At 43.7% G+C, this 25,353-nt stretch overlaps 1 protein-coding gene across 1 annotated transcript; it reads right to left on the bottom strand.

The window, feature by feature from the left end:
- Positions 1–2,056: 2,056 nt before the first annotated feature.
- LOC145359111 (secernin-2-like) lies at positions 2,057–24,015 on the bottom strand. Its single transcript, XM_080213506.1, has 9 exons — positions 23,913–24,015; positions 19,501–19,675; positions 14,286–14,467; positions 12,271–12,470; positions 10,536–10,751; positions 9,208–9,376; positions 8,256–8,436; positions 5,175–5,369; positions 2,057–4,149 (listed from the first exon to the last, which is right to left on the bottom strand). Exons 2-8 carry the CDS (start codon positions 19,672–19,674, stop codon positions 5,211–5,213), a joined length of 1,281 nt encoding a protein of 426 aa, XP_080069632.1. The 5' UTR covers position 19,675; positions 23,913–24,015; the 3' UTR covers positions 2,057–4,149; positions 5,175–5,210.
- Positions 24,016–25,353: the final 1,338 nt, after the last annotated feature.

The raw sequence follows: 25,353 nt of genomic DNA on the forward strand, positions 1-25,353 counted from the left end.
GTTTCCATACTGTAAGCCTTTTTTATTCTTCCTAACCAGGAAGGCCTCAAAGCTTGTTCTTTAGTGACTTTATCACCGCCTCTTGACTCAGATCAGCCAACTCAATACAGACCAGGAGCTTCTCGAGTCTGTGTGGATAAGCGCCACACTGGACAATGAAATTAAAATCAAGTCTGTTTTATTCTGGAGGGTGAAAAGTGAACTAACACAAGTGCTTTTGATTTACAATGACAAGCATTCCACCACTCTTTAAACTGCCATGTACACAAAAAAAACCCACTTGTAGAGACAGTTCTGTAATTTATTAGTTAACAGCATCATAAATAATACAGAAACATTGCACAGGCTACAGCAGAGTAACTTTGCCCTGCTGTTCTCTGAACATTTCTCTAACACTGCTTTCTCTTTTACACAGTATTTATTGCACAACACAAGATCCGCCAACATCTCTTTTGGCAGTGTTAAACTAACATCTATTTTTCTTCCTTTTAATTCACATTATGGTCTGCAAAGAAGGGGATCAGCATTGCTCACATAATGCTGAATCCCGTGGTTGGCTTCTGGACATTCACCAATATCTTCTCGTCTTTCTTTGCTTTGGAATGTTAACTCTTGCGCCAAACCACCGGTCAAACACAAGTTTGGGAGTGACTTTTTGTTTGTGGGTTTAGCTATCTTCCGTTCGCTACTGTTCGTGCAAGTCTATGTTTCCATTCCTGCCCGAACTTCGCTCAGTTAGACGCCACAGGTACATTCTGGGTCCAACTCATTCAGATTGGAATTGGAGGTAAACACGTGAACCAACGCACGGAAAAGTCACGAGCTGGAGAAATTAAGCTCGTTTAGAGTGGGATTCCTAGTCCAAAATGAGACTAGGCAAAGAGAGACAGAAGTTCAAAGAAACTCGAGTTGTTTTTGTTGCAAATTATAATTCCGCAAAAAAAAGAAATTGAAGTATTGCATATGTTTTCTATTTTGAGGTGGCAGTGGTCTGGGGAGGACGGGGGGGGGGGGGGGGGGGGGGATGCTGCGGAGAGAAAAAAGAGGGGTGTTGGATACAGATTACATTTTCGAAATTATGTTTTAGAAATTTTCAGCCAGTCCACTTAAAGATCCAGAGTCTCTGACAAAACCTCCACTGTTAAGGGTATTTTATTATCGGGGGGTTGGGGGTGAGGGGATAGAGAGGCAACAGGTGATTGTGGGGGTGGAAGCGGGGGAGGGAGTGATGTTACTCCATATTAACGATACATTTGAAAAGGAGGAATTCACCACTAAGGGGCAGAATTTTCCCTTCCCGCCCGCCACGGGAATCGTAGCTGGCTGGGGAGCGGACCGTGGAAAGGTCCAGTGACCTCGGGCAGGGATTTTCCGGTCTTGGGGCGAGTGCGGCTGGAAAATCCCACCCATAACGTCTGTTCCCCTCAGGAAGATTAATACCGGAGACAGAAACTCGCTTCTTAAAAAAAAAATTGATAAAAATTGAAACTGTTGCTTTTGTAACTAAAAAAAAAACTCACAGCAATGGAGTCGCATGAATGCAATGCTTCCAAACATGTGATGGTTTGAGAATGAGTTGGTTGGCGAGGCCATTAATTATAAGGGAAAACACAGGCCGTCTCCTGCTCTTGGTTAAAAGGGAAATTTCAATCCACCCCCAGAACCGAGAGACAGGGAGACGCCAGTAAGTGTACGTTTTCAACATTCAGGATTATATGGCAATTTAGTAGATTACACTCACCCCTTTAATTAATTCTGAAATGTAAATGGATCTCTTAAGGCCCAGGATCCCTTTAGATTGGGTATACCGTACAATTTTCCCTTAGCTGATGTCAGCTCAGTCCCAACAGCGAGTGTTCAAAAGGAATATATTGAAAGGAGTACAGCGGTCTAGTTAAAAGTGTAGCACCAGCCTCCAACTGTCGGCAAGGTTTTTCTTTTGTTCCAAAGATAAATTCCATCACCATTTTGCAAAGATGTTTAGATACGTCTCAAACTTGACAAAGTTTTGGAATCATTTCGATACTGCTTTCCTTCCCCATAAATTTCACCCCCCCCCCCGCCCCGCCACTTCTCCCAGTGGCTTTGGGGTTTTGTCCCTGTCTCAGGACTACTCAGAGAGAGATGACACACTGGTCAGAGAACTCCGATCATTCATGTCGGCGGGACCCTCTGGTCCCACTGAAGTGAATGGTGGAGCACGAAATTCTCCATCCTCTCTGGCAGCAGAGGTGGGGTGGGAACAGCTGGAGAATTCCAGCCTTTGCTTCATTGGTACAGTAGCAAGAGGATTTCAGAAAGGCATTCCCCATCAAAACAAAATGGGAAAATCTTTGCAAGTTACTAGCTCTTTTTTTTAAGAAAAGAACTCTAACAAAGCAAGAAGCAGCTGGTACAGAAACAAAATTAAAACAAGCAGTACAGAACTCAAATATTGCTGAATAAGGAGACCTACATTTGAAACTTTTTGGCTTGCAGTCATGAGGACAGATGCAAGAATGGTAAATTTCAAAGGGCACAATAAGTTATCCTGCATGAGAATAGGATGTTACCAGTCAACATCCTATCAATCAAAACCAACTTGCCAACCAAGCAGCACCCCCAGTACAAATTGTTCGTCCCTTTGAAATTTGGCATTCTTGTATCTGTCCTGATGAATGCAAGAAGAAAAGCTACAACAGTACACCGCTTTCCTTTTCAGCTAAAAACAAAACACAGCAGATGCTGGAAATCTGAAATAAGAGCAGGAAGTGCTGGAAACACTCAGCAAGTCTGGCAGCATCTGTGGAGAGAGTGAAAGAGAGGTTATAGAAGGCGTGGACCTGCTGAATATTTGCAGAATTTCCAGCTTCTAATTTAAGAAGCAACAGCTCAGAAGTAGCTCTGCACCTAACACAGTCTTCAAGTTAACAGCTGTTTCCCACATACACAAGGGTCATACAAGTAAGTGGTTTGACCATGCAGGTGGAGTCTCAATGGGTCTCTGCAACAGCAGAAGGATACTATTTAAAAAGGATCTTTTAGTTAAGAACAGATGGACAGCATTTTGATCAGAAGACAATCCTTTCTTTCCAATATCTTTCTCCCCCCGCTGTCCTAATTCTTGCCAGCTACAATCCCACAGGCACCAGATGCCACCCTATGCTTCACCCAACTGGAGAGTCTTCATGCATGAGATTACACAATAAATGGCAGTAAACTATTCAATCTGTGGGCAAATTTGAGCAGGAGTTAAGTCCACACACAAAATGTACTTTCATTCAATAATGCTTAGGAACAGGAGTCATGGTCTTCCTATCACAGGACACTAGAGATAACTATAACACTTCTATCAACTGTTTTAAAAGAAAAAGAACTCAGCATAGGGTATGATCAAATCTGACATCTTCCTCTTAAAAAAAAAACTGTACAGCTTTTGCTTTGTGCAGGTAAACCTACTTTTCTTTCGGACAAACATCCAGGAAGAAAGAAGACATTCTTAAGAAATAGCTGGGAAGATTTAAACGCCAGCTGAAAAGTCAAAAAGCAAAGGAATGGATGAGTCACGTTATTCAACAGTAATCACGGCTCCGTTAACTTTTAACGAGAAAAGCCTCAAGTGCGTTTGTTGCAGCACAAAATTCACAGTCGCCAAGACAGAGTTTTATCACTGGGTTGTTCCTAGTTTACCTGAATGTGTCCTGACTCCAGGACATTGCCTTGTATTTGTGTTTGAAATAGCGACCAGTGTATTTGTAATCACAAACCTAAATCTGGCTTCAGCTAATTACTCCCTACAATAATCTAACTTTTTCATGAGACATATTAATTAACTAACTTTAACGGTGATAGCTCAGTGCCAAACACTACAAAGGGGTACCGGTCTTTTTAAGATGGCAGTACATCTCGATGTGTGCTTGACACCAATCAGCTCACTGTCAGTCTCATAAGACCAGCAGCAATAAAAAGACAATTTATCTGTCGGTTAACAATCAATGTAACAGCAAATCCAGTGGGCAGACAAGAGAGCTTTTAATCACAGAGGTTGCGGGTAGTGTGTGTGCGCGTGCGCGCGCATGTGTCAAGGTTAACGGCTTCAAGGAAGATATCCATTTACTTTGTGGTCTTTGGGTCAATGGTCCAGCAGTAGATCAACTTCTATCGGCAAGTCTATACAGAGTGAAGAAGATACATATTGAAGCTGACTGGATGAGGTCAACCAATTTTTCATTCAATTTCTTGAACAAATACAAGTTATTTTGTATCATTTCTCATGCAACTTTCAAATTGCACTCAGCGATTTATGATACATTTTGTCCCCCCTAGTTCATCTCCTTTTCCATTGTGGTTCGTAGAATTCCTACAGTACAGGAGGCCATTTGGCCCATTAAGTCTGCACCGGCCATAATCCCACCCAGACCCTATCCCTTTCACCTCATGTATTTACCCTGTCATTCCTCCTGATACTACAGGGAAATTTATCATGGCCAATCCACCTAACCGGCACATATTTGGACTGTAGGAGGAAATTGGAGGAAATCCAGGCAGACACGGGAAGAACGTGCAAATTTCACACTGACGGTGACCCGAGGCAGGAATTGAAACTGGGTCCCTGGCGCTGAGGCAACAGCGCTAACCACTGTACTACCCATTTTCTTATGGGAAATATATGTTTCTACCAGGCACAGGGAGCCTTCCTTTAGCTTGACCTGTTCTGCCTGGAGAGAGACGTGTTACCAGGGCACAATTCTACAATATGCTATTTCGGTGAGTCGGTGCAGACTCAATGGGCAAAGTGCCTCTTCTGCACTACAGATCTTTAGTATAGAAGGGTGTCATGTGCTGGCATTGGCTTGGTGGGCTGAAAGGACTGGTCCTGCGCTGTACTGTTCTTTGTTCTAAATGAATATCAGCAAAATGAGTGTATTTGTAGATTTAACTTTCAGGATACTCCCAAGGAAACTCCTAGATTTTTACACATGCACGCTATTGACAGAGCTTACTACATAGTGATTAGAATTGGTTACTCTTAACTAATTTCCCCTTACCCCACCACGTTCTCTACTGTACATGTGTACAGGACAAATATAGACTCCGCCACCCAACTACAGCACACATTTCTAAATTGCTAGGATAGTCCCCGAGCAGAACTTGAAATATACATTGTAGATCAAGTGTAAAAAAAAGAAAAGTACCTGAAGGGGAGTTGTCAAAGTGTTGTATTTGAAGGTTTATTTGTAAAATTTAATCTCCGTGTCAACACAGTCAAAGAACAGATCTGCCATTTCTTCTGGGTCAAAGGTCCCTCCACTAGTCAACAAATCCTCGATAGCTTTCAGTCCCTGTCTCTCGAGGTTCTGCATAGTGTGGTGCAACTTTACACCCTGCTCCTAAAAGGGAACAAGCATGTGTTATAATGACATACGTTAGCAGGATCTATGCAAATACTCTTGTAACGTTCTCATTTCAATGTCATTTCTCCCCATCACCCTAAACATCATCGAGATAACCCAACTAGTTTATTTACTCTGGAGAAACTATTTACTGGGAGGCAATGGCCAAATGCTATTATCACTAGACTATTAATCCAGAAATTCAGCTAATGCTCTGGGGACCCAGGTTCTAATCCCACCCACGGCATGTGCTGGAATTTGAATTCAATTTAAAAGAATATCTGGAATGAACAGTCTACTGATTATGATGAAAGCACGGTCGGAAAAACCCATCTGCTTCACTAATGCTCTTTAGGGAAGGAAATCTGCCATCTTTACTTGGTCTGGCCTACGTGTGACTCCAGAGCCATAGCAATGTGGTTGACCATCAACTGCCCTCAGGCAACTAGGGATGGGCAATAAATGCTGGCCGGCCAGCAATGTCTATGTGCCACAAAAGAAAAACTAAAGTGAAGAGCCAGGGCCCAGAGTACAGCTGAGAATAAACAAAGGGAAGCTTGGCTTAGGTGATACCACTAAAAGGGAATCAGATCAGGAGTTCCAGGATTTTGAACTCGCAGGAGTGTTCCCATGTGCCACAGAATCATAGGGGTATTATTGGAGATTGACTAAGTGCAGTTTCACTGGGTGAAGCATTTGGAGATGGGGGAGACATAAGCAGAATCCTCCAAGAATGCATTCAGCATGAGTTGGCAACTCTCAATCCACTTCTGATCTTTCTTGTGCTTCCTCCTCTATATATTATCAATTTGATTAAGTTTAGTTTTTGCCAAGCTATGCATACTCCAACACAGAATCCCTACAGTGCTGAAGGAGGCCATTCAGCCTCCCATGCTGCCATTGTCCTTCTAAGTGGTACAGGTCTGAGGGTTTGGAAGGTGCTATCGAAGGAGTCTTGGCAAGTTGTTGCAGGGCATCTTGTTGATGGCACATGCTGCGCACAATGAAACCTGATTGCATCCCTGCACCTTTGCCAGTTTGATTCCTGGCTTGGATCACTGTCACTGTGGAGTTGGCACATTCTCCCCATGTCTGAGTGGATTTCCTCTGAGTGATCCGGGTTCCCCTCTCAACCCAATGATGTGCAAGTTAGGTGTGCAATTGGCCATGATAAATTGTCCATTAGTGTCAGGGGGATTAGCAGGGTAAATATATGGGTTACAGGGATAGGGCCTGGGTGGGATCATTGTCGGTGCAGGTTTAATGGGCCGAATGGCCTCCTTCAGCACTGTAGGGATTCTATGTTGGAGAATGCGTAGCTTAGCAAAAACTAAAAACTTAATAAAATTGATAATATTGATAAAATATGGAGAAGGAAGCACTAGAAAGATCAGAAGTGGATTGAGAGTTGCCAACTTATGCTGAATGCATTCTTGGAGGATTCTGCTTATGTCCCCCCTACCCCCCCACCCCATCTCCAAGTGCTTCACTCAGTGAAATTGCACTTACTCAATCTCCAATAATACCCCTATGATTCTTCTATCAGCTTACCCACAACAACATCAAGGAGATTAATGTTTAATTCCTGCCAGTCCAGGACAATCCTGAAGTGGATGTAACAGATATTGATTTAGTGGCAAATCTGAGAACGAACTGCGGCTCTGACGTCAATGACATGTAGCAATAATTACAACCCACATACTTCTCACAACGAAAAATCCCACGAGAGAACAAAGCCTTGGAATTTTTTTCCTATGTAAACAAGTGGAACATTTGAAATGCTGTTGTATAAGTTTAGGGATGCAAAAAATACAACACTGGATTATTTGAGCACAGAGTAAAAAGCAACTTGAAATTGCAGAAGTTTTCAAAGAAATTATGACTTGGTTAGGTTAATTGGCCATGTTAAATTGCCCCTTTGCGTCAGCAGGATGAGCAAGGTAAATAGATGGGGTTACAGGGATAGAACTTGAGTGGAATTGTTATCGGTGCAGACTCAATGGGCCAAATGGCTTCCTTCTGCACTGCAGGGACTCTATGATTCTTGAATGGAGGATGACTCCTCTTCCCATTTCCACCCCCCCTCCCCCCATCTCCATCCACACCCCCTTTAAGGCTCCAGGATGGGCCGGAGCAAGGCAACTTCTTGCAAGTTGTGCCCGGCATACCTTCTAATTCTACCTTTCTATGCTCCTAAAACTTCACTCTAACCATTTTAAACTCTCTAACAATGCTCCAATTCAATCTCTTACAGATTTGGTGATCACTAAATTGATCTTTCTCTACATCTAGTGGTTAGCACTGCTGCTTCACAGCACGAGGGACCCAGGCTCGATTCCCAGCTTGGGTCACTGTCTCTGTGTGGAGTTTGCAGATTCTCCCAGTGTCTGCGTGGGTTTCCTCCAGGTGCTCTGGTTTCCTCCCACAGTCCAAAGATGTGCGGGTTAGGTGCATTGGCCATGCTAAATTCTACCTCAGTGTACCCGAACAGGCGCCTGAGTATGGTGACTAGGGGGTTTTCACAGTAACTTCTTTACACTGTGAATGTAAGTCTATTTGTGACTAATAAATAAATAAGCTTTAAACCCCTACCTATGACTACAATACTACATTCTGCACTCTCTCCTTTCCTTCTCTATGAATGGTATGCTTTGCACAGATGCAAGAAACTTTACTTTTCACTCCATATTAATGCATGTGACAATAATAAATCAAATCAATAGTTCAATATCAGATTGATTGACTAGCTGCAATGTTGGCATTTATTTGGGCAGATTATCTTTAGTCGGATGACTGACTAGAACCTTGTGAAGTAGATATCAATAGTCCAGTCAACATCACCTCTGAGGAGTTATGTATCACCAAAAGAAGTGTCATGAGTACCTGTCCACTCTCCATTGTAGCTCTGGCCTGTTGATGTGCCTTATATAATTCATGTTGGCGGTCCTTTTTGCACTGGAACCGAGGCTGTTTCTTGACTGGATCATCCTCACCGTAACTCGGAGAAATCACCATAGGAACTGGCATTACATCATTGATAAAGATGAAGGGTTTGAAGACGGATCTATTAATAAAAGAAATATATATATATATATATTTTAAAACAGATGCACAAAAGAGCAGAGTCCATGCATTACTCGTCCTATTTTCTCTGCTACTCACTCCATCTAATGTTGTTTTACAAAACATTTTAAAATTATTTCTCTTCCTCCTGCTCATTCAATCAAGTCAATACTTGATTTGATTTATTATTGTCACATGTATTAACATAGTGAAAATTATTGTTTCTTGTGCGCTATAAGACAACGCATTCCATCCATAGAGAAGGAAATGAGTGCACAGAATGTAGTGTTACAGTCATAGCTGGGGTGTAGAGAAAGAGCAACTTAATGCACGATAAGTCTACGGAAGAAGATGGAAGAGAGAATGATCGGGTTGGGTGGGGTCCTTAATTATGCTGGCTGCTTTGCCAAGGCAGCAGGAAGTGTAGACAGAATCAATGGATAGAAGGCTGGTTTGCATGATGGATTGGGCTACATATATGCTAAGCAAACTGGGAAATACATTTAGTGATACATTCCAGTCCATACAATTTACTAAAAATTTTATTTGATTATCATTTCAAGATAATGATGGCGTGAGGCATAACACTGGAGAGTAACAAACTGGTCAGATAACGAATACATAGCTGATTATCCCTCTAACAGAACCCTTTGGAGCTACACTTTAATATGTTGGTGATGAGTCACCGACTTTAGAAAATATCCCCCCTCGAGCACAATATACTGATAAAGAAAAACTGTCGGAGAGTGTTTACCAACTTTGGATAACTGACCTCGAAGGGTCAGGAGTAGCTGTAAAGAAATGCACGCAGGGTAAACTGTCATCCTGAGGTAGGATGGACACCATACTGCCTGTGGTACAGAAGGCCCCAGAGTCCATGCAGATTCCACTTTCCTTATCACGTAGGATGTCCATGATTGTTCCAGCTTGGATGCTCCCTGCTGTGATGCAATGAAAGTTTTTTTTAAAAATCATCAATATTTCTCAAACACTTCCTGATCACAGAATCTTCCTTCTGTCATTTCTGGGTCTGTTATACGTTCACTGATTGAGGTTGATTGCCACAATTAGTTAATGGCGCTATTATCATTGCACAATGGTTTCCAGCACAGTGTGACTTATCTACAAAATGCTCTGCAGGAACTTGCCAAGAATTCTTCCAAAGCACCTCCCAAACCTCTAACCTCAACCAGCTCAGTAGGACAAGAGCAGCAAGGACATGGGAATGCTAGCATCACCAAGTCTCCCTGTACACACCATCCAGACTTGGAAATACATCATCGTTCCGTCAACTTTACATGGTCAAAAATCTTGGAATTCTCTCCCAAAGACACCATAGAATTCCCTTCAACACAAGAACTGCAGTGCTTCCAGAAGATAGGAATAGGCCCTGGGTGGGATTGTGGTTGGTGCAGACTTGATGGGCCCAATGGCCTCCTTCTGCACTGTAGGGATCCTATGATCCTATCCTATGATTAGGATTACTCACCAAGACCCTCTCAAGGACACGAAAGTTGGGCAAAAAGTACTGGTTTGCTAACAACACCTATACCCACAGAAATCAAATCTTAAAAACTGAGTCTCCAGGGTATTAAGTGAACTGAATGGATTTTTTTTGTTGTTGTCCAACAATTCTTGTGTTACGGGAAATCAGAAAATATGCAGCAGCGATTTGCTGCAAAAGTTCAGCCAATGCCCACTAGACAAGGAAGAATGAGTTATGGAAAATCACTGTTTTTGTTTAAACCCTTCCATTTCTAATTGTAAGGGAATTCTCGGATTTGGTTCAGTCTAGCCTCATGGTCTTGTTTGTACAGCCAATATATTATTTTCTATGAACACACTGCAAATTAAGATTGAAACAATGTTTGGAAGAAGTTATTCTCCCCACTTTCTTTCCATGGTTAATTTCCTTCCCTACTTTCCTCAGGGCTTTGGCATTTGTTGACTGAGGTTCTTCATTTTCAGATACCTCATTCATTTGTACCCCACTCTAGGTGCTGGATTTACAATGGCGATTATCACAATCAGAATGAAAACCTGTCTTCAAACAAGTGCAGACTCTCACACTTTCCAACTGGATTCCTGAACTTCACTCACCTTCTTGCTTACGAAGCAGCTCCTTGCCCCCGCAGTAACGAACCTTTGCAGCCTCCATTCTCACCGGTGGGTTTGTGGGGGAGAAAATCTGGGAGAAGTTGAATTCACCATCACCGCTCCACCAGCCCTGACTCTGGGCATAGTTCCGGAGGTCAGGGTGCTCGGCGCTGATCTCCGTGGTGATGGTCAGCTGATTGGAAATATTTTTTGCACCTTCTGTTAAGTAAAGGACATGGAGCATAAGGACAGTGCATGGCTTTTCAATCACTCGTACACAATTCATTTTACTTTTTCCCTCCAATTCTCCATACAGTCATTCTGGGGTACATTTCTACGGGCACCAACTGTCCTCTGGCTGATCATTCAAGTGGCTACCCCTTCACCTATGACCTTAGACACTGAGTGAACTATTCATTCATTCCAAACATCACAGCTGGCCCCGTTTTGTCCATACCCATGTCCACATTCTGAGTTAGCAATTTGGAGGCATCATCTGAGAATAAGAAATAGATCTATCACAAGTGAAATTAAGAAAAACCTCTACACACAAAAGGTAGTAGAAATTTTGGAACGCTCTTCTGCAAATGGCAATTGACAGTCAGTAGACTGGTAGATGTTCATTAGCCAAGGGTATAAAGAGATATGGGACAAAGGCAGATAACATGGAGTTAGACTGAAGATCAACCATGGCTCACTGAATGGTGGTGCAGCCTCAAGAGTTAAAAGACCTCCTCAGTTTCCTATGGGTTTGATCTCTGTTCAATTTTCTTCCTCTCTAACACATGGGGAATTTAAACCAACTTCACTGTCCCTTTAACTGAGCTCCACTAACTCAGCAAAGACCAGGTTAATGATTTGCGACGATATACTGCTACACAAAGTCCTTAACAACTCCTTCATTGAACCAGCTCGATTTAATTAATAAAAGCAAGGCATTATGCTAATACAATCAACATGGAGAAGGGGCTTCTCCTCATCTATCAGGCAATTTATTGGGCATTTTGATAAGGAGACACACCCTGAGAAATCCAGGTCGCAAGCTAAACTGCACCTCTACTGTCATTCACAAAATCCCAACAGTGTAGCAGGAGGCCGTTCAGCCCATTAAGCCTGCACCAACAACAATCCCATCCAGGCCCTATACCCCATAGCCTCACACGTTTTCTTAGAAACATATAAACACTGCTGTGCAGAAGGAGGTCATTTGGCCATCAAGTCTGCACTAATGAGAATCCAACCCCAAGACCTATCTCCACAATTCCACCTATTTACCCTGCTAGTCCCTCTAATCTACACATCCGAGACACTAAAGGGCAATTTAGCATGGCCAATCAACCTAACCCACATATCTTTCGACTGTGGGAGGAAACCCACGCAGACACAGGGAGAACGTACAAATTCCACACAGTCCCTCGGAGCTGGAATTGAACCCAGGTCCCTGGGACTGTGAGCAGCAGTGTTAACCACTGTGCCACCCTTTCTGTTGCTCTCTCAGACACTGTGCAAATTTCAGGCGATGGAAGTTTAGAATGAGCACAACTGCCAACATATCACATGGTTGCTTAATGTCACTGGTAGCAGGCACAACATGAATGGTAATTGAAGTGGATGATCTCACTACAGTTAGGTACACAAGAATCACTGATACAAATGTTGTATTTCTGTGTAAATGATAAAATGCTGAGAAAACACAGACTACATGCAACACGCTTTTAACTCTTTTCCCACTGTCAACCTGTGATTTGCTGAGCGGCCCAGTATTTCCCAGACGTCTCCAGGACCCAAGCCTCTTTTCTGTCCACAATCAGAAACGTGTTATGGTAGCTGAATGCTTCCGGATCTTCCTTGCAGTTCCCACCCTGACCGTGTTGCTCCAAAAGGGAGACAATAACATCAAGAGCCTCCTTGGCAGTGGAACCTCTCTCCAGTCCAAGCCTGAGGAAGGAATATGAAATAAGATAATGTACACACAATAGGAAGAGGCTGCAATCCACACCCTGCACATTAATAGCATGAGAAAGTGTTTGACAAACATCCTTGGAGTAAAAAAATACAAAGAAGTGCAGTGCATCAGGTTCTTTTTAACGCCACCTATAAACAGTCCAGTGATGTATTTTGATCTGCCTTATGTTATTTTGATGTATTCACACACAGTTCAATAGACTTAGATGCCCAAGTTGATGTCCCTTACAATAAAGGACTACAGAAATTATTGCTGGCAATATTGATGAATACTTAGTTAAGTTCTTATAAAGACGAGGACTGATTTGTTCTTTTCCAGGAAGGGTAGGGGCTTTTAGTTCAGACAGGCAGCTTGGTCGATGCAGGCTTGGAGGGCCGGAGGGCCTGTTCCTGTAATTTCTTGTTCTTTGGAACATCCTAACGTTGTGTGAGAGGAACAAAGTGCATTCCTCTGTTAATTTTAATACATGATGTGGAGATGCCGGAGTTGGACTGGGGTGGGCACAGTAAGAAGTCTCACAACAGCAAGTTAAAGTCCAACAGATTTATATGGAATCACGAGCTTTCAGAGCGCTGTTCCTTCACTCGCCTGATGAAAGAGCAGCGCTCCAAAAGCTCATGATTCCAAAACAACCTGTTGAACTTTAACCTGGTACTGAGAGACTTCTTACGATTTTAATAAAGCTGTTAATTCATTTACTTCAAATAGTTTGATGTCACAGTAAAGTAGCAAGCAGGATTTTCACATTACACAATACTTAGTGTACGATGCTGGACAGTAACCCATAATTCACAAGTTATCCAGCCTACTCAAACTTTCCAGTTCTTGCTCCATGGCCCTGCACGTTACAGCAATATCCAAATACGTTTTAAAATGCAAGAGGGTTTCCACCTTTCAAGGAGTGAGGTCATAAAAGAAGCTGTCTACCCTGTGCCCCAGGTTATTTACCACCTTACTAAAGTTTACTTATTAGTGTCATAAGTAGACTACAAAAAAAGATACAAAGGGTTGTGAATGAAGCTCAGTCCATTATGCAAGCCAACCTCCCATCCATTGACACTGTCTACACTTCCTGCTGCCTTGGAAAAGCATCCAGCATAATTAAGGACCTCCATGCACCCAAGACATTCTCTTTTCCATCTTCTTTTATTGGGAAAAAGATACAAAAAGTCTGAGGTCACTTACCAACTGAGTCAAGAACAGCTTCTTCCCTGCTGCCAACAGACTCTCAAACGGAGCTACCTCACATTACACTGATCTTTCTCTACACCCTAGCTATGACTGTGACACTACATTCTGCACTGTCTTCTTTCCTTCTCTACGAATGGTATGCTTTGTCTGTATAGCGCTCAAGAAACAATACTTTTCATTGTAACGTTAATAATAATAAATCAGCCCAACAGAGAATGGGCAATATTGGCTTGCCAAAACCGCCTGCACCTATCTCACCGCCAAAATTAAATCCCCAGTTATTTCTAAGCATATGTTGTTTCCAGTAAGAAAGGATGGATAAATATCAATCCAAAATGGTGCCAGCCATCCGGAAATGGGACCTCCCACTGTTAGGTGGGAGGAAATTTGTCATTGGGTGAATTACAATCGAGTTCAAAAGTGGTTCCCAAATTTGAATCCATCATGCCAAGCTCCTGAAGTTCACACAAATTAACTTTGACACTAATATACAGTTTATTCCATTGGCTTTGAACATATTTTGATACAATAGATGTGCACTTAATTACAATTAAAGCTCAAGCACCAAGCAGTACAAAATAGGAAGAAGGTTCTACCTGACAAGGTCCATTCCGAGCAATGCTTCCTTCTCAACAATGGGCTCCTTGGTCCACACAGCCTCGTTGCCGATGCAGACACCGTGACTGTTGGCTCCCATTTCTGCTCCCCATAACCAGGCTGGCCGGCTGAGAATCACTGCGTTTGTCTTCTCAATCTGCTCAATTTCAATGTAGGTGCACTGTTTAATTAAAAAAAAGAAATACAATTTACAACAAATGTAGACAGTTCTCCCAAAACAGGCACTCAAGAGGCATGTACTGATTTGAATTGCAATAAGCAATTAAGCAATAAGCAGCATGATGGCACGGTGGTTAGCACTGCTGTCTCAGTGCCAGGGTCCAGGGTTTGAATCCTGTCTGGGTCACTGCCTGTGTGGAATCTGCACATTCTTTCCATGTCAGGATGAAAAAAAACACTTTCTATGCCTTTTAGCTTCAACAAAGGGTCATCTGGACTCAAAACGTCAGCTCCTTTCTCTCCTTACAGACCTGCTGAGATTTTCCAGCATTTTCTCTTTTGGCTCCCTATGTCTGCGTGTTTCCCCTCCGGGTGTTCCGGCTTCCTCCCATAGTCCAATGACATGCGTGTTAGGTGAATTGGCTATACTAAACTGCCCCTTAGTGTCAGGGGGACTAATGGTTTAAAGGCATGGGATTATCAGGGTAGGGCTTGGGTAGGATTGTGGTCAGTGCAGACTCGATGGGCTGAATGGCCTCCTACTGCACTGTAGGGATTCTATGAAGTCAACCCACTAACCCAACAGTGCATCATGGTACTTTGAAGAAGATCAAGGAGTCATACTTACCTGGAAGATGCGAAGCCATGATCAAGCCGGTGGTTCGTCCAGGCTAGAGTAGAGTTAATAATCAGGCCAGCTGATCTTCCAAAGCCATCTCAGCCTACTGGCCAAGATTAGGCACCAGATCAAGCCTGAGATGCAGTGCAGTGCCTCATCCTGTCAACTTCTTTTTCATTCATTCATGGAATGTGGGTGTTACTGGCTGGCCAGTATTTATTGCTCATCCCTAGTTGCCCGAGGGCAGTTGAGAGTCAACCACATTGCTGTGGCTCTGGAGTCACATTTTGGCTAGATCAGGTAAAGATGACAGATTTCCTTCCCAAAAGGACATCAGTGAACCAAATGAGTTTTTCTGACAATTGACAATATTTTTTACTGAATTCAAATTGCACCATCTGCCAGGGCAGGATTCGAATCCAGATCCAAGAACATCAGCTGAGTTTCTAGATTAATGTTTATTTATTAGTAGACTTGCGTTAACACTGCGACAAAGTTACTGTGAAAATCCCCTAGGTGCCACACTCTGGCGCTTGTTCGGGTACGCTGAGGGAGAATTTAACACGGGCAATGTACCTAACCAGCATGTCATTTGGACTGTGGGAGGAAACCGGAGAAGACACGGAGAATTTGCAGACTCCACACAGACAGTGACCCAAGCTGCAAATTGAACCCAGGTCCCTGGTATTGTAAAAATGATTAAAGGAGTTCTCAAATTGTGGTAATCATAATGACTAAAGGATTTTAATTGCATATGTGGAGCAATCCAGAACAAGAGGGCACAGCAATGTCAGGAAGCGTTTCTTCACACAAAGAGTAGGGGTTGAGGATTCATTGAAAATTTAATTAATACATTTTTTAAATAAAAGAACGGAATCAATATGAGATCAGCCAATGACCTAACTGAATGGCAGAGCATACTTGATGGATAAATGGCCTATTCCTCTTCTTTTGTTTTATTCATTTGGGGGACATGGGCATCGCTGGCTGGGTCAGTATTTATTGCCCATCTCTAGTTACCCAAGGCAGTTGAGAGTCAACCACGTTGCTGGGGCTCTTGGAGTCACATGAAGGCCAGATCGGGTAAGGGCGGCAGATTTCCTTCCCTAAAGGACATTAGTGATCCAGATAGGTTTTCCAACAATCAAAAATGGTTTTATTGTCATCAGTGGATTCTTAATTCCAGTTATTTTTTATTGAATTCAAATTCCACCATCTGCCATACCAGGATTTGAACCCAGGTTCCCCAGGACATTAGCTGAGTTTCTAGATTAGTAGACTAGCAATAATACCACTGGGCCATCACACCCTTATTTAGTAGGGAATGCAATAAAGAAGTACCATGGCTACTTGTTTATCTGCTGCACTGAGATAAATTGTAAGCATGCATCACTGTTGTATCATATCGTTTAAGAAGGAATGTATCTATACCACAACAATCATGAAAAGAAGTCCCTCACGTAACTCAGTTGCATTGGTAAAGAAAGCACTCATAGTTCTACCGTTCCATGGATAAGTGGACTTTTTCTGCAGGAAATTTGAACCTGGGTTTTAATGTGGACTTCCAGTTTAAGTTACTTTGCAATAATGGGGGAAGCACAGATGAGAAAATCCATTGATTTTTGATTATTATTTTCAGCAGAGGTAGCTGGCAGCAAATTTTGAAGTGCAGATCTTAACACTAAACTATCCTATAAACTGGGCGGTGTAAAGGACAAGGACACAATACATTCCATTGTGAATTTAACTTGAGGCCAGAATAAGCCCAAGACTGAAAGTACTTAAGGCTGAGACTTGGTGTCTGAAATTGGAAAACCTGTCTTTGTTCTACCAGTAATAATTTTTATCTCAATGAAAGATATTCACAAGAAAATATTCACAAAAGAACCCTAAATATCTATAACACATAAGCTCCAGTATAACAGAATTGAAAGATTGCAATATAACTTTATGACTGATGGACAAAAAGAAAACCTGTCAAAATAGGACAGAGACGAGAATATTAATTTCCAAGGAAAGAATAATTTACACTGCTTGAGGAAAGGGTGCTGATTGGTTGGCCAGTAAGTTTGATTGATCAAGGTGTTGCCATGGGGAATTAACTAAAAAGCCATTGTTCCCTATGGCTTTTCTTTAATTTTAAGGCGGCACAATGCCTGGGCATGTATTTTCCACAGCAACGCTTCTACCAGAGTCCACTTGCCAACCAGTCAGCATCCTCTTCTCATGCTGTATAAATTGTTGTTCCCTTTTGAGAGTTGGTAATCTTGCACTTCTGTCCTGATGAGTGCAAGACAAAAACTTCAACAGCCTGTCTCTTTTTTCAGCAACACTCATGCAGCAATATCGCAAATGCCACCTTCTAGGGTTTAATCAGATCATTCTCTATCAGCAAATGTTGGGAGAGACTCTAAGTAACTAGGTACCAGATGGTGGCATAACATTTTGAAATTAATATAATCATTTTTAGCAATATGGAAAATCCAACAGACTCAACAATTCTACTTTAAGGTCATTTGCTTGCATTCAGATGTACATCGTTCCAAAGTACATTTCTCTCAAACTTATTTTAACTATATATATCACATAGATTATGGTAGAAAGAGCAAATCCTCATCTCATGCATACTCTACCCAATTACACAGTTTCCACCCAAGTGTCTTTATTCAAGGCTTTCAAGCTAATCGTGATTCCAGATAATAGATTTGGACAAAACTCTCCAACTCTCACTCTGCACTCCTGCAACTTTGGAAACTGGCACCGGTAAGGTTGCAAAAACCTATTGTTATTTCTGCTTTAGTTTAGTCTCCTTCACCACCTGAAACACTAACCCAATCTTTTTGTCTCCATTGATGCTGAATGACCCAAGTGTTTCCAATATTTTCTATTCCTTATTCAGAATCAGTGGCGCAGCTTGGTAGCATAATGGTTAGCACTGCTGCCTCACAGTGCCAGGGACCTGGGTTGGGTCACTGTCTGTGTGGGGTCTGAAACTTCTCCCCACGTCTGCTTGGGTTTCCTCTGGGTGCTCCGGTTTCCTCCCACAATCCGAAAGATGTATTGGTTAGGTGCATTGGCCGTACTAAATTCTCCCTCGGTGTACCTGAACAGGTGCCGGAATGTGGCAACTAGGGGATTTTCACAGCAACTTCACTGAAGTGTTAATATAAGCCTCCTTGTGATGCTAATAAATAAACTTTAAATTATCAGTCAGATTCCAGATCTACCAGGGAACTGGAGGGCTGAAACTTGCAGTTCACCACTCCTTTGAAGGGGCAGTGCTCTGAAAGCTCGTGATTCCAAATAAACCTTTTGGACTGTAACCTAGTGTTGTGAGACTTCTTACTATAGACACATATGAAGAGGAATTTCTTGGAGGATTAGCTTTTGGAATTCTTTTCCACAGTGAGTAGAGGAGCCTGGGTCTTCGAATGTATTCAAGGTTGAGATAGAAAGATTCTTGATTGACAAGGGTGGTGAAGGTTATGGGTCAGGCAAGAAAGAGGTGTTAAGGACACAATCCAATCAACCATGATCTTATTGAATGGCGGAGCAGGCTCGAGGGGCTGAACAATCTACTCCTGCTCCTTTTCCTTGTGACCTTATGAACTGCAGTTTCAGTTCTCTAATTCCCTGGTAAATCTAGAATCTGACCAATAGTCTAAAGTTTATTTACTAGGGTCACAAGGAGGCTTGCATTAACACTACAATGAAGTTACTGTGAAAATCCCCTGGTCGCCACATTCCAGCACCCATTTGGGTACACCGAGGGAGAATTTAGCATGGCCACGGCCAGCTCGTCTTTAGGACTGTGCTGAAACCTGGGGCATCCAGAGCAGACTTTGCACAGATAACGACCCAAGTTGGGAATTGAACCTGGGTCTTTGAAACTGATCTGTCTCTACACCTTAGCTATGACTACAAAACGATATTCTGCACTCTCTCCTTTCCTTCTCTATGAACGGTATGCTTTGTCTGTATAGCGAGCAAGAAACAATACTTTTCACTGTTTACTAATACATATGACAATAATAAATCAAAGTCCCTGGCACTGTGAAGCAGCAGTGTGAACCACCGTGCCACCCAATTGGCCTGGTAAGCCTTTTCTGAGCTGCTTTCAATACAAGTACATTCTTTGTCAAGTAAAACAGACTGGAACTGTATAATACTCCAAAGTCTTACCAATGCCCTGTACAATTGCAGTAACTTCCCTACAATTATATTCCATTCCCATCACAGTAAACCCCAACATTCCATTTGCCTTCCTCGTGACTCGCTGTAACTGTATGCCAATGTTTTGATATTTACAAGGACATTTACAAATCCTTCTAATGCAGTCTCCGCATTGGTGTAAAGTCCTGCTTTCTACTCCTCCTGTCAAGGTGGACATTCAGGTGTGATGGTCAGCCTCTTACCTCCACCTTGGAGCCTGGTTCATGCACAGCCACAGGAAAGTAAACCACCTCCTGAACCTCATCCCGCGGTCTGTCCGAGTTCTTCCCAAAAATCACCTCTTTCCTCTTGGTGGCAGGTGGGAGAGCAACGAAGCAGTCGCAGGACGAGGGAGCACAGACAGTGCTGGCAGCCATCCTGTGGGAGGGAGAAGCATCTCACTGAAGTCAGCTTTACAAACTACGGCACAACTTAGAGAACACAAAGGCTCAAACAACTGCCCACTCCTCCAAACCAACTTGGAAACATATCATAGAATCCCTACAGTACAGAAGGAAGGCATTTGGCCCACTGAGTCTGCACCAACCACAATCCCACCCAGGCCCATTCCCGTAACTCTACATAATTACCCAGCTAATTCCCCTGACACTAACGGGCAATTTAGCCCGGTCAATGCACCTAACCTATACATCTTTGGATTGTGGGAGAAAATTGGAGCACTCAAAGGAAACCCTATCTCCAGACACAGGGAGAACATGCTAACTCCACATAGACAGTGAGGCTGGAATTGAACCCGGGTCCCTGGCGCTGTGAGACAGCAGTGCTAACCACTGTGCCACCTGTATATCATTGTTCTTTCATCCTCACTAGGTCAAAATCCTGGAACTCCCTCATTAACAGTACTGTGAGTAAAACTATAATATGCAGTGTACAGAGGGTCAAGAAGGCAGCTCACCACCACCTTCTCAAGGGCAATTAGAGATGGCCAGTACCTTCAACCAGATACCAAGAATGAATATTAAAATAAATTCACCATTTATTCCTGTCTTCAGAGGCAAAGATTCTCCATAGATACTGTCAGACCCGAAACATTAACTCTGATGTTGCAGACCTGCTGTGTTTATCTGCCTTTTCTGTTCTCATTTCAGATTTCCAGCATCTGCTGTATTTTGGTTTTGTTGGTTAATACGGTGGCAGTGTCGAGATATTCAGTTCAGAAGCTCTCTGATTTGATGTCTGGTACAGCTGAGTCAGGCAAGGTTATCCGGAATAATTACAATTGGCCTCAATGCCCCAGACTTGTGGGCACCGCGGTTAGCACTGCTGCCTCACAACACCAGAGACCCAGGTTCAATTCCAGCCAGGGGTCACTGTCTGTGTGGAGACTGCACATTCTCCCCGCGTCTGGGTGGGTTTCCTCCGGGTGCTCCGGTTTCCTCCCACAGTCCAATGATGTGCAAGTTAGGGGGATCAGCCAGGTAAATATGCGGGTTATGGCCTACATAAGATAAAAAGTGGTTCGTGCAAACTCGATGGGCTGAATGGCCTCCTCTGCACCATAGCGATTCTATGACTTAAGGATGAGAGAATAAAATGGAGTCACCTTCTTGCTCCTGATTCTTATTCATCAACTCCCATGAAAATGTGTACAGAGACAGGAACATTTGTAAATTGGACAGCCTGCTGACTCATACCATGATTCAGCAGTCATACCATCAGGACAGCAGTGTGGCACAGTGGTTAACATTGCTGTGTTACAGCATCAGGGACCTGGGTTCAATTCCTGGCTTTGGGTCACTGTCTGTATGGAGTTTGAATGTGCATCCAGAGACTGGGTGGGTTTCCTCCCACATTTTAAAAGATGTGCTGGTTAGGTGCATTGACCCGAACAGATGCTGGAGTGTGGTGACCAGGGGAATTTCACAGTAACTTCATTGCAGTGTTAATGTAGACTAATAGATAAACTTTTTTACTTTTATTAAGGCCCATGTATGAAGAATGACTATTTGGTGGGGTGGATAACGAGATGATAAACACATGTGAAACTCTGTGAACCCACAGCATATACAAAGGTAATGACATTATTGCAAAACACACCAGTATTTGCAAATGGATCCCTTTAAGAAAAATAAATGAAGCCAGTCAATCCCTTTTGGCAGTGTCCACAAACAAACTAGTTCTTCGGACCTGGACAGACACCCACCCATTTTAAGCTGAGGGACGCACGATGGCACAATGGTTAGCACTGATGCCTCACAGAGCCTGGGACACCAGTTGAATTCTTGGCTTAGATCACTGTATTACTTACGGGGCGAAAAACTGCAGCAGGCGACGGTGCAGAGGGACCTCGGGGTCCTTGTGCATGAGTCGCAAAAACCCAGCTTGCAGGTGCAGCAGGTGGTCAGGAAGGCGAATGGGATGCTGGCCTTCATAGCGAGGGGGATTGAATATAAAAGTAGGGAGGTCTTGCTGCAGCTGTATAGGGCATTGGTGAGGCCGCAGCTGGAGTACTGTGTGCAGTTTTGGGCGCCGCACCTGCGCAAAGATATTTTGGCCTTGGAGGGAGTGCAGAGGAGGTTTACTAGGCTGATACCGGAGTTGAGGGGGTTGAGCTATGAGGAGAGGCTGAATAAACTGGGCTTGTACTCGTTAGAGTTTAGAAGAATGAGGGGAGATCTCATTGAGACGTATAAGATGATGAATGGGATGGATAGGATAGAGGTGGAGAGACTCTTCCCGCTCAAAAAAGACAGTAGGACTAGGGGGCACAGCCTCAAGATAAAAGGGGGGCGGTTTAGAACGGAGTTGAGGAGGAACTTCTTCACTCAAAGGGTGGTGAATCTCTGGAATTCTCTGCCCATTGAAGTGGTGGAGGCTGCCTCGCTAAATATTTTTAAGACGCGGGTTGATGGGTTTTTGATAAGAGAGAGGATTAAGGGTTATGGGGAGAAAGCGGGAAAGTGGAACTGAGCAGTGACAGATCAGCCATGATCTTATTGAATGGCGGGGCAGGCTCGAAGGGCTAGATGGCCTACTCCTGCTCCTATTTCTTATGTTCTTATGTTCTTATGAATTTGCATTTCTGTAGCACCACTCAACCTCAGGGTGCCCAAAAGCATTTTGCAACCCAATGACCTTGTGAAATACAGTCACTTGCGTAATATCAGGAAACACATCAGCCAATTTGCAGACAACAACTGCCTCCAAACAAACAGGTCATCGACTTGTGATGTTAAGTCTGTTTTTCTCCCCACAGGCACTCAGACCCGCTGAACACTTTCAGCATTTCCTGTTTTTATTTCAGATTTACAGCACCAGTATTCTGTTTTCAAACAGCAATGCGATTCATACTGGTTGGGAACCGGACAAACTCTCTCGCTGTTCTTCCCACAATGGCCAAGGGATCTTTTACATACGACTAGGAAGATAGACAAGGCCTCGGTTTAACATTGCCTGTGAAAGCCAAGCACCTCAGACAGTGCAGCACTCTCTCGGTGTGGCACTGGGAGTATCAGCCTAGGTTTTGTGCTGAAATTTCTGCAGTCATAGATACAGCGAGGGAATTGTAGTGGGTGGGACACAGATCATGTAAAGGTCATTGACCGCAGGCAGGATTTTCCAACTTTGGGATGAGCACAGCCAGAAAAATCCCACCTTTAAGAGTTGTACTGCGCAGAAAAGGCCATTCAGCCTATTGAGTCCGCACTGGCAATAACTACCACCAATCCACATTAAGCAGATTTTTCTCTTCACCCTATCAATAACTGCAACAGTATACTCTGCACCCTATCCTTTCCTTCTCCCCCATGTAACAGCTCGCAAGAAACAATACACCGTATCCCAGTACATAGAATCCCTACAGTACAGAAGGAGGCCATTCAGCCCACCAACCACAATCCCGAGGCCCTATTCCCACAACCCCACACATTTATTCTGCTAATCCCCTGACACTAATGTCAACTTAACATGGCCAATCAAACTAACCTGCACATTTTTGGACTGTGGGAGGAAATAGGAGCACCCAGAGGAAACCCATGCAGACACAGGGAGAACGTGCAAACTCCACGTAGACAACAACCTGAGGCCAGAATTGAAACCTGGGACCCTGGTGCTGTGAGGCAGCAGTGCTAACCACTATGCCACCCCTGTAATGAATAATAAGTCAATTCAATTCAATACTAATCCAGCACTTGTCCCATATCCTTAAAGGTTCTGATTCAGGAGGTAGGAGTTGCTATTCAATGGGGCCAGAGCTACCAGATGGTTCAACAAACCGACCGGAAGTGTGAGTGTATCATTATTAAATGGTTACAGTAACAGAGTCAGTTTCTCGCTGCGGATTCACCATCACAAAATGTTTCAACTCGTGGACTTCAGCCCCAAGGTGAAGGTGGGAGAGACAGGGTTGCAGTCAAAGCTCAAAAACTCGGGCAAAAATGAAAAGGGTATAAAAATGTTAACACATTGAAACAACAGCCGGGCCCTGCAGAGCCGCATTTGGGCGGATTCCCAAACACCTTACAATGACAACGCCAGCCACCCCTGCAGAGCTTGCGGCATTTCCCCAGTGCTGGGAGTCCCGCATCTAGCGACGACAGGGTGAAACATTCACTAGCCAATTCCCCCAACAACACGTTGCCCTCCCTGCACCTACCTTCCCTTTATTTTCAAGGAGGAAGTCCCAGCAACACACCAGCTGAACGGAGATCAATGTCTGACTCTCCCTTTCTCTCCGAGTCAGCTGACAGTCACACACGCCGTTAGGTAGTAAAGTTAACCCTTCGGTTCCTAAGCACTGCAGTCTGGGAAAATGAAAAAGGCACAGATAGTCACTCTCGGCCAAAAGAACAGCTAACATACTCTTGCAGCAGCAGTCTATAATATAAATAGAGTAAGGCACCTTGTTTGTATCTTAAACCTTCAGCCCCACAACCATCCAAGACATCTAAATTTGGCCCCCTGAGCGTTCCCAATCTTAATCGCTCTTATTGGTGGTTATGCCTGTACCCTAAACTCTGGAATACTCCTTGCCTCTCACCTATTCCCCTTAGTTGAAGTCGGCAGGGGACACACGTTCAAGATGAGAGGCAGGAGGTTTGCCGGGGGGATGTGAGGAAAATCCTTTTTACCCACAGGGCAGTAAATGGTCTGGAATGCGCTGCCTGGGAGGGTGGTTTGCCTCCTGCATGAGCACTTGGTTCAACATAACATTGAAGGCTATGGGCCAAGTGCTCATCCATGCACCCAGCACTAGGATGGTACAGTGGTTAGCGCTGCTGCTTCACAGTGCCAGGGACCCGAGTTCAATTCCAGCCTTGGGTCACTGTCTGTGTGGAGTTTGCACATTTTCCCTGTGTCTGCATGGGTTTGTTCCGGGTGCTCCAGTTTCCTCCCACAGTCCAAAGATGTGCGGTTGATTGGCCATGCTAAATTGCTGCTTAGTGTCGGGAGGATTAGCAGGGTAAATACATGGGGTTACAGAGATAGGGCCTGTGGCCGGTGCAGACTCGATGGGCTGAATGACCTCCTCCTGCACTATAGGGTTAAGTGGGAAGTCAGGTGTTTCACTTGTGTCGGTGCAGACACGATGGGCTGAAGGGCCTCTTCTACACTGTATGATTCTATCTCAGCTATATCAGATATATCTCTTCAAGTCTATCTCAGCATCAGAAAAGAAAGACTTGCATTTATATAGTGCCTTTCATGGCCACCAGGCACCAAAAGCACTTTACAAATATTGAACTAACTTTTGAATTGTAGTCACTGCTGTAAAGTTGGAAATGAGGCAGCCGATTTGTGCACTGCAAGATCCCAAGAACAGCAGTGGGATCATCTGCTTTATCTGATGTTGGTTGGGGGATAATTCACCCGCTCTCCCTGGAAGTGGTGCTAGGAGATCTTTTTCATCCACTTGAGAGGGTCTCTCATTTCAATGCCTCATCCAAAAAAACACACGCTCCCTGACAGTGCAGCACTCCCTCAGTGCTGTGCTGGAGTACCAGCCTAGATAACACACCAAGTCTATCGCAGGATATGTCGCACACTTAGTCCTGTTTAATGTGAATCCAACATGAAACGTTGAGGCCAGCACTGTG

The sequence above is a fragment of the Carcharhinus amblyrhynchos genome, chromosome 27 (genome assembly GCF_965287045.1).
Source record: "Carcharhinus amblyrhynchos chromosome 27, sCarAmb.v2.hapA, whole genome shotgun sequence".
Taxonomy (NCBI): Eukaryota; Metazoa; Chordata; class Chondrichthyes; order Carcharhiniformes; family Carcharhinidae; genus Carcharhinus; species Carcharhinus amblyrhynchos.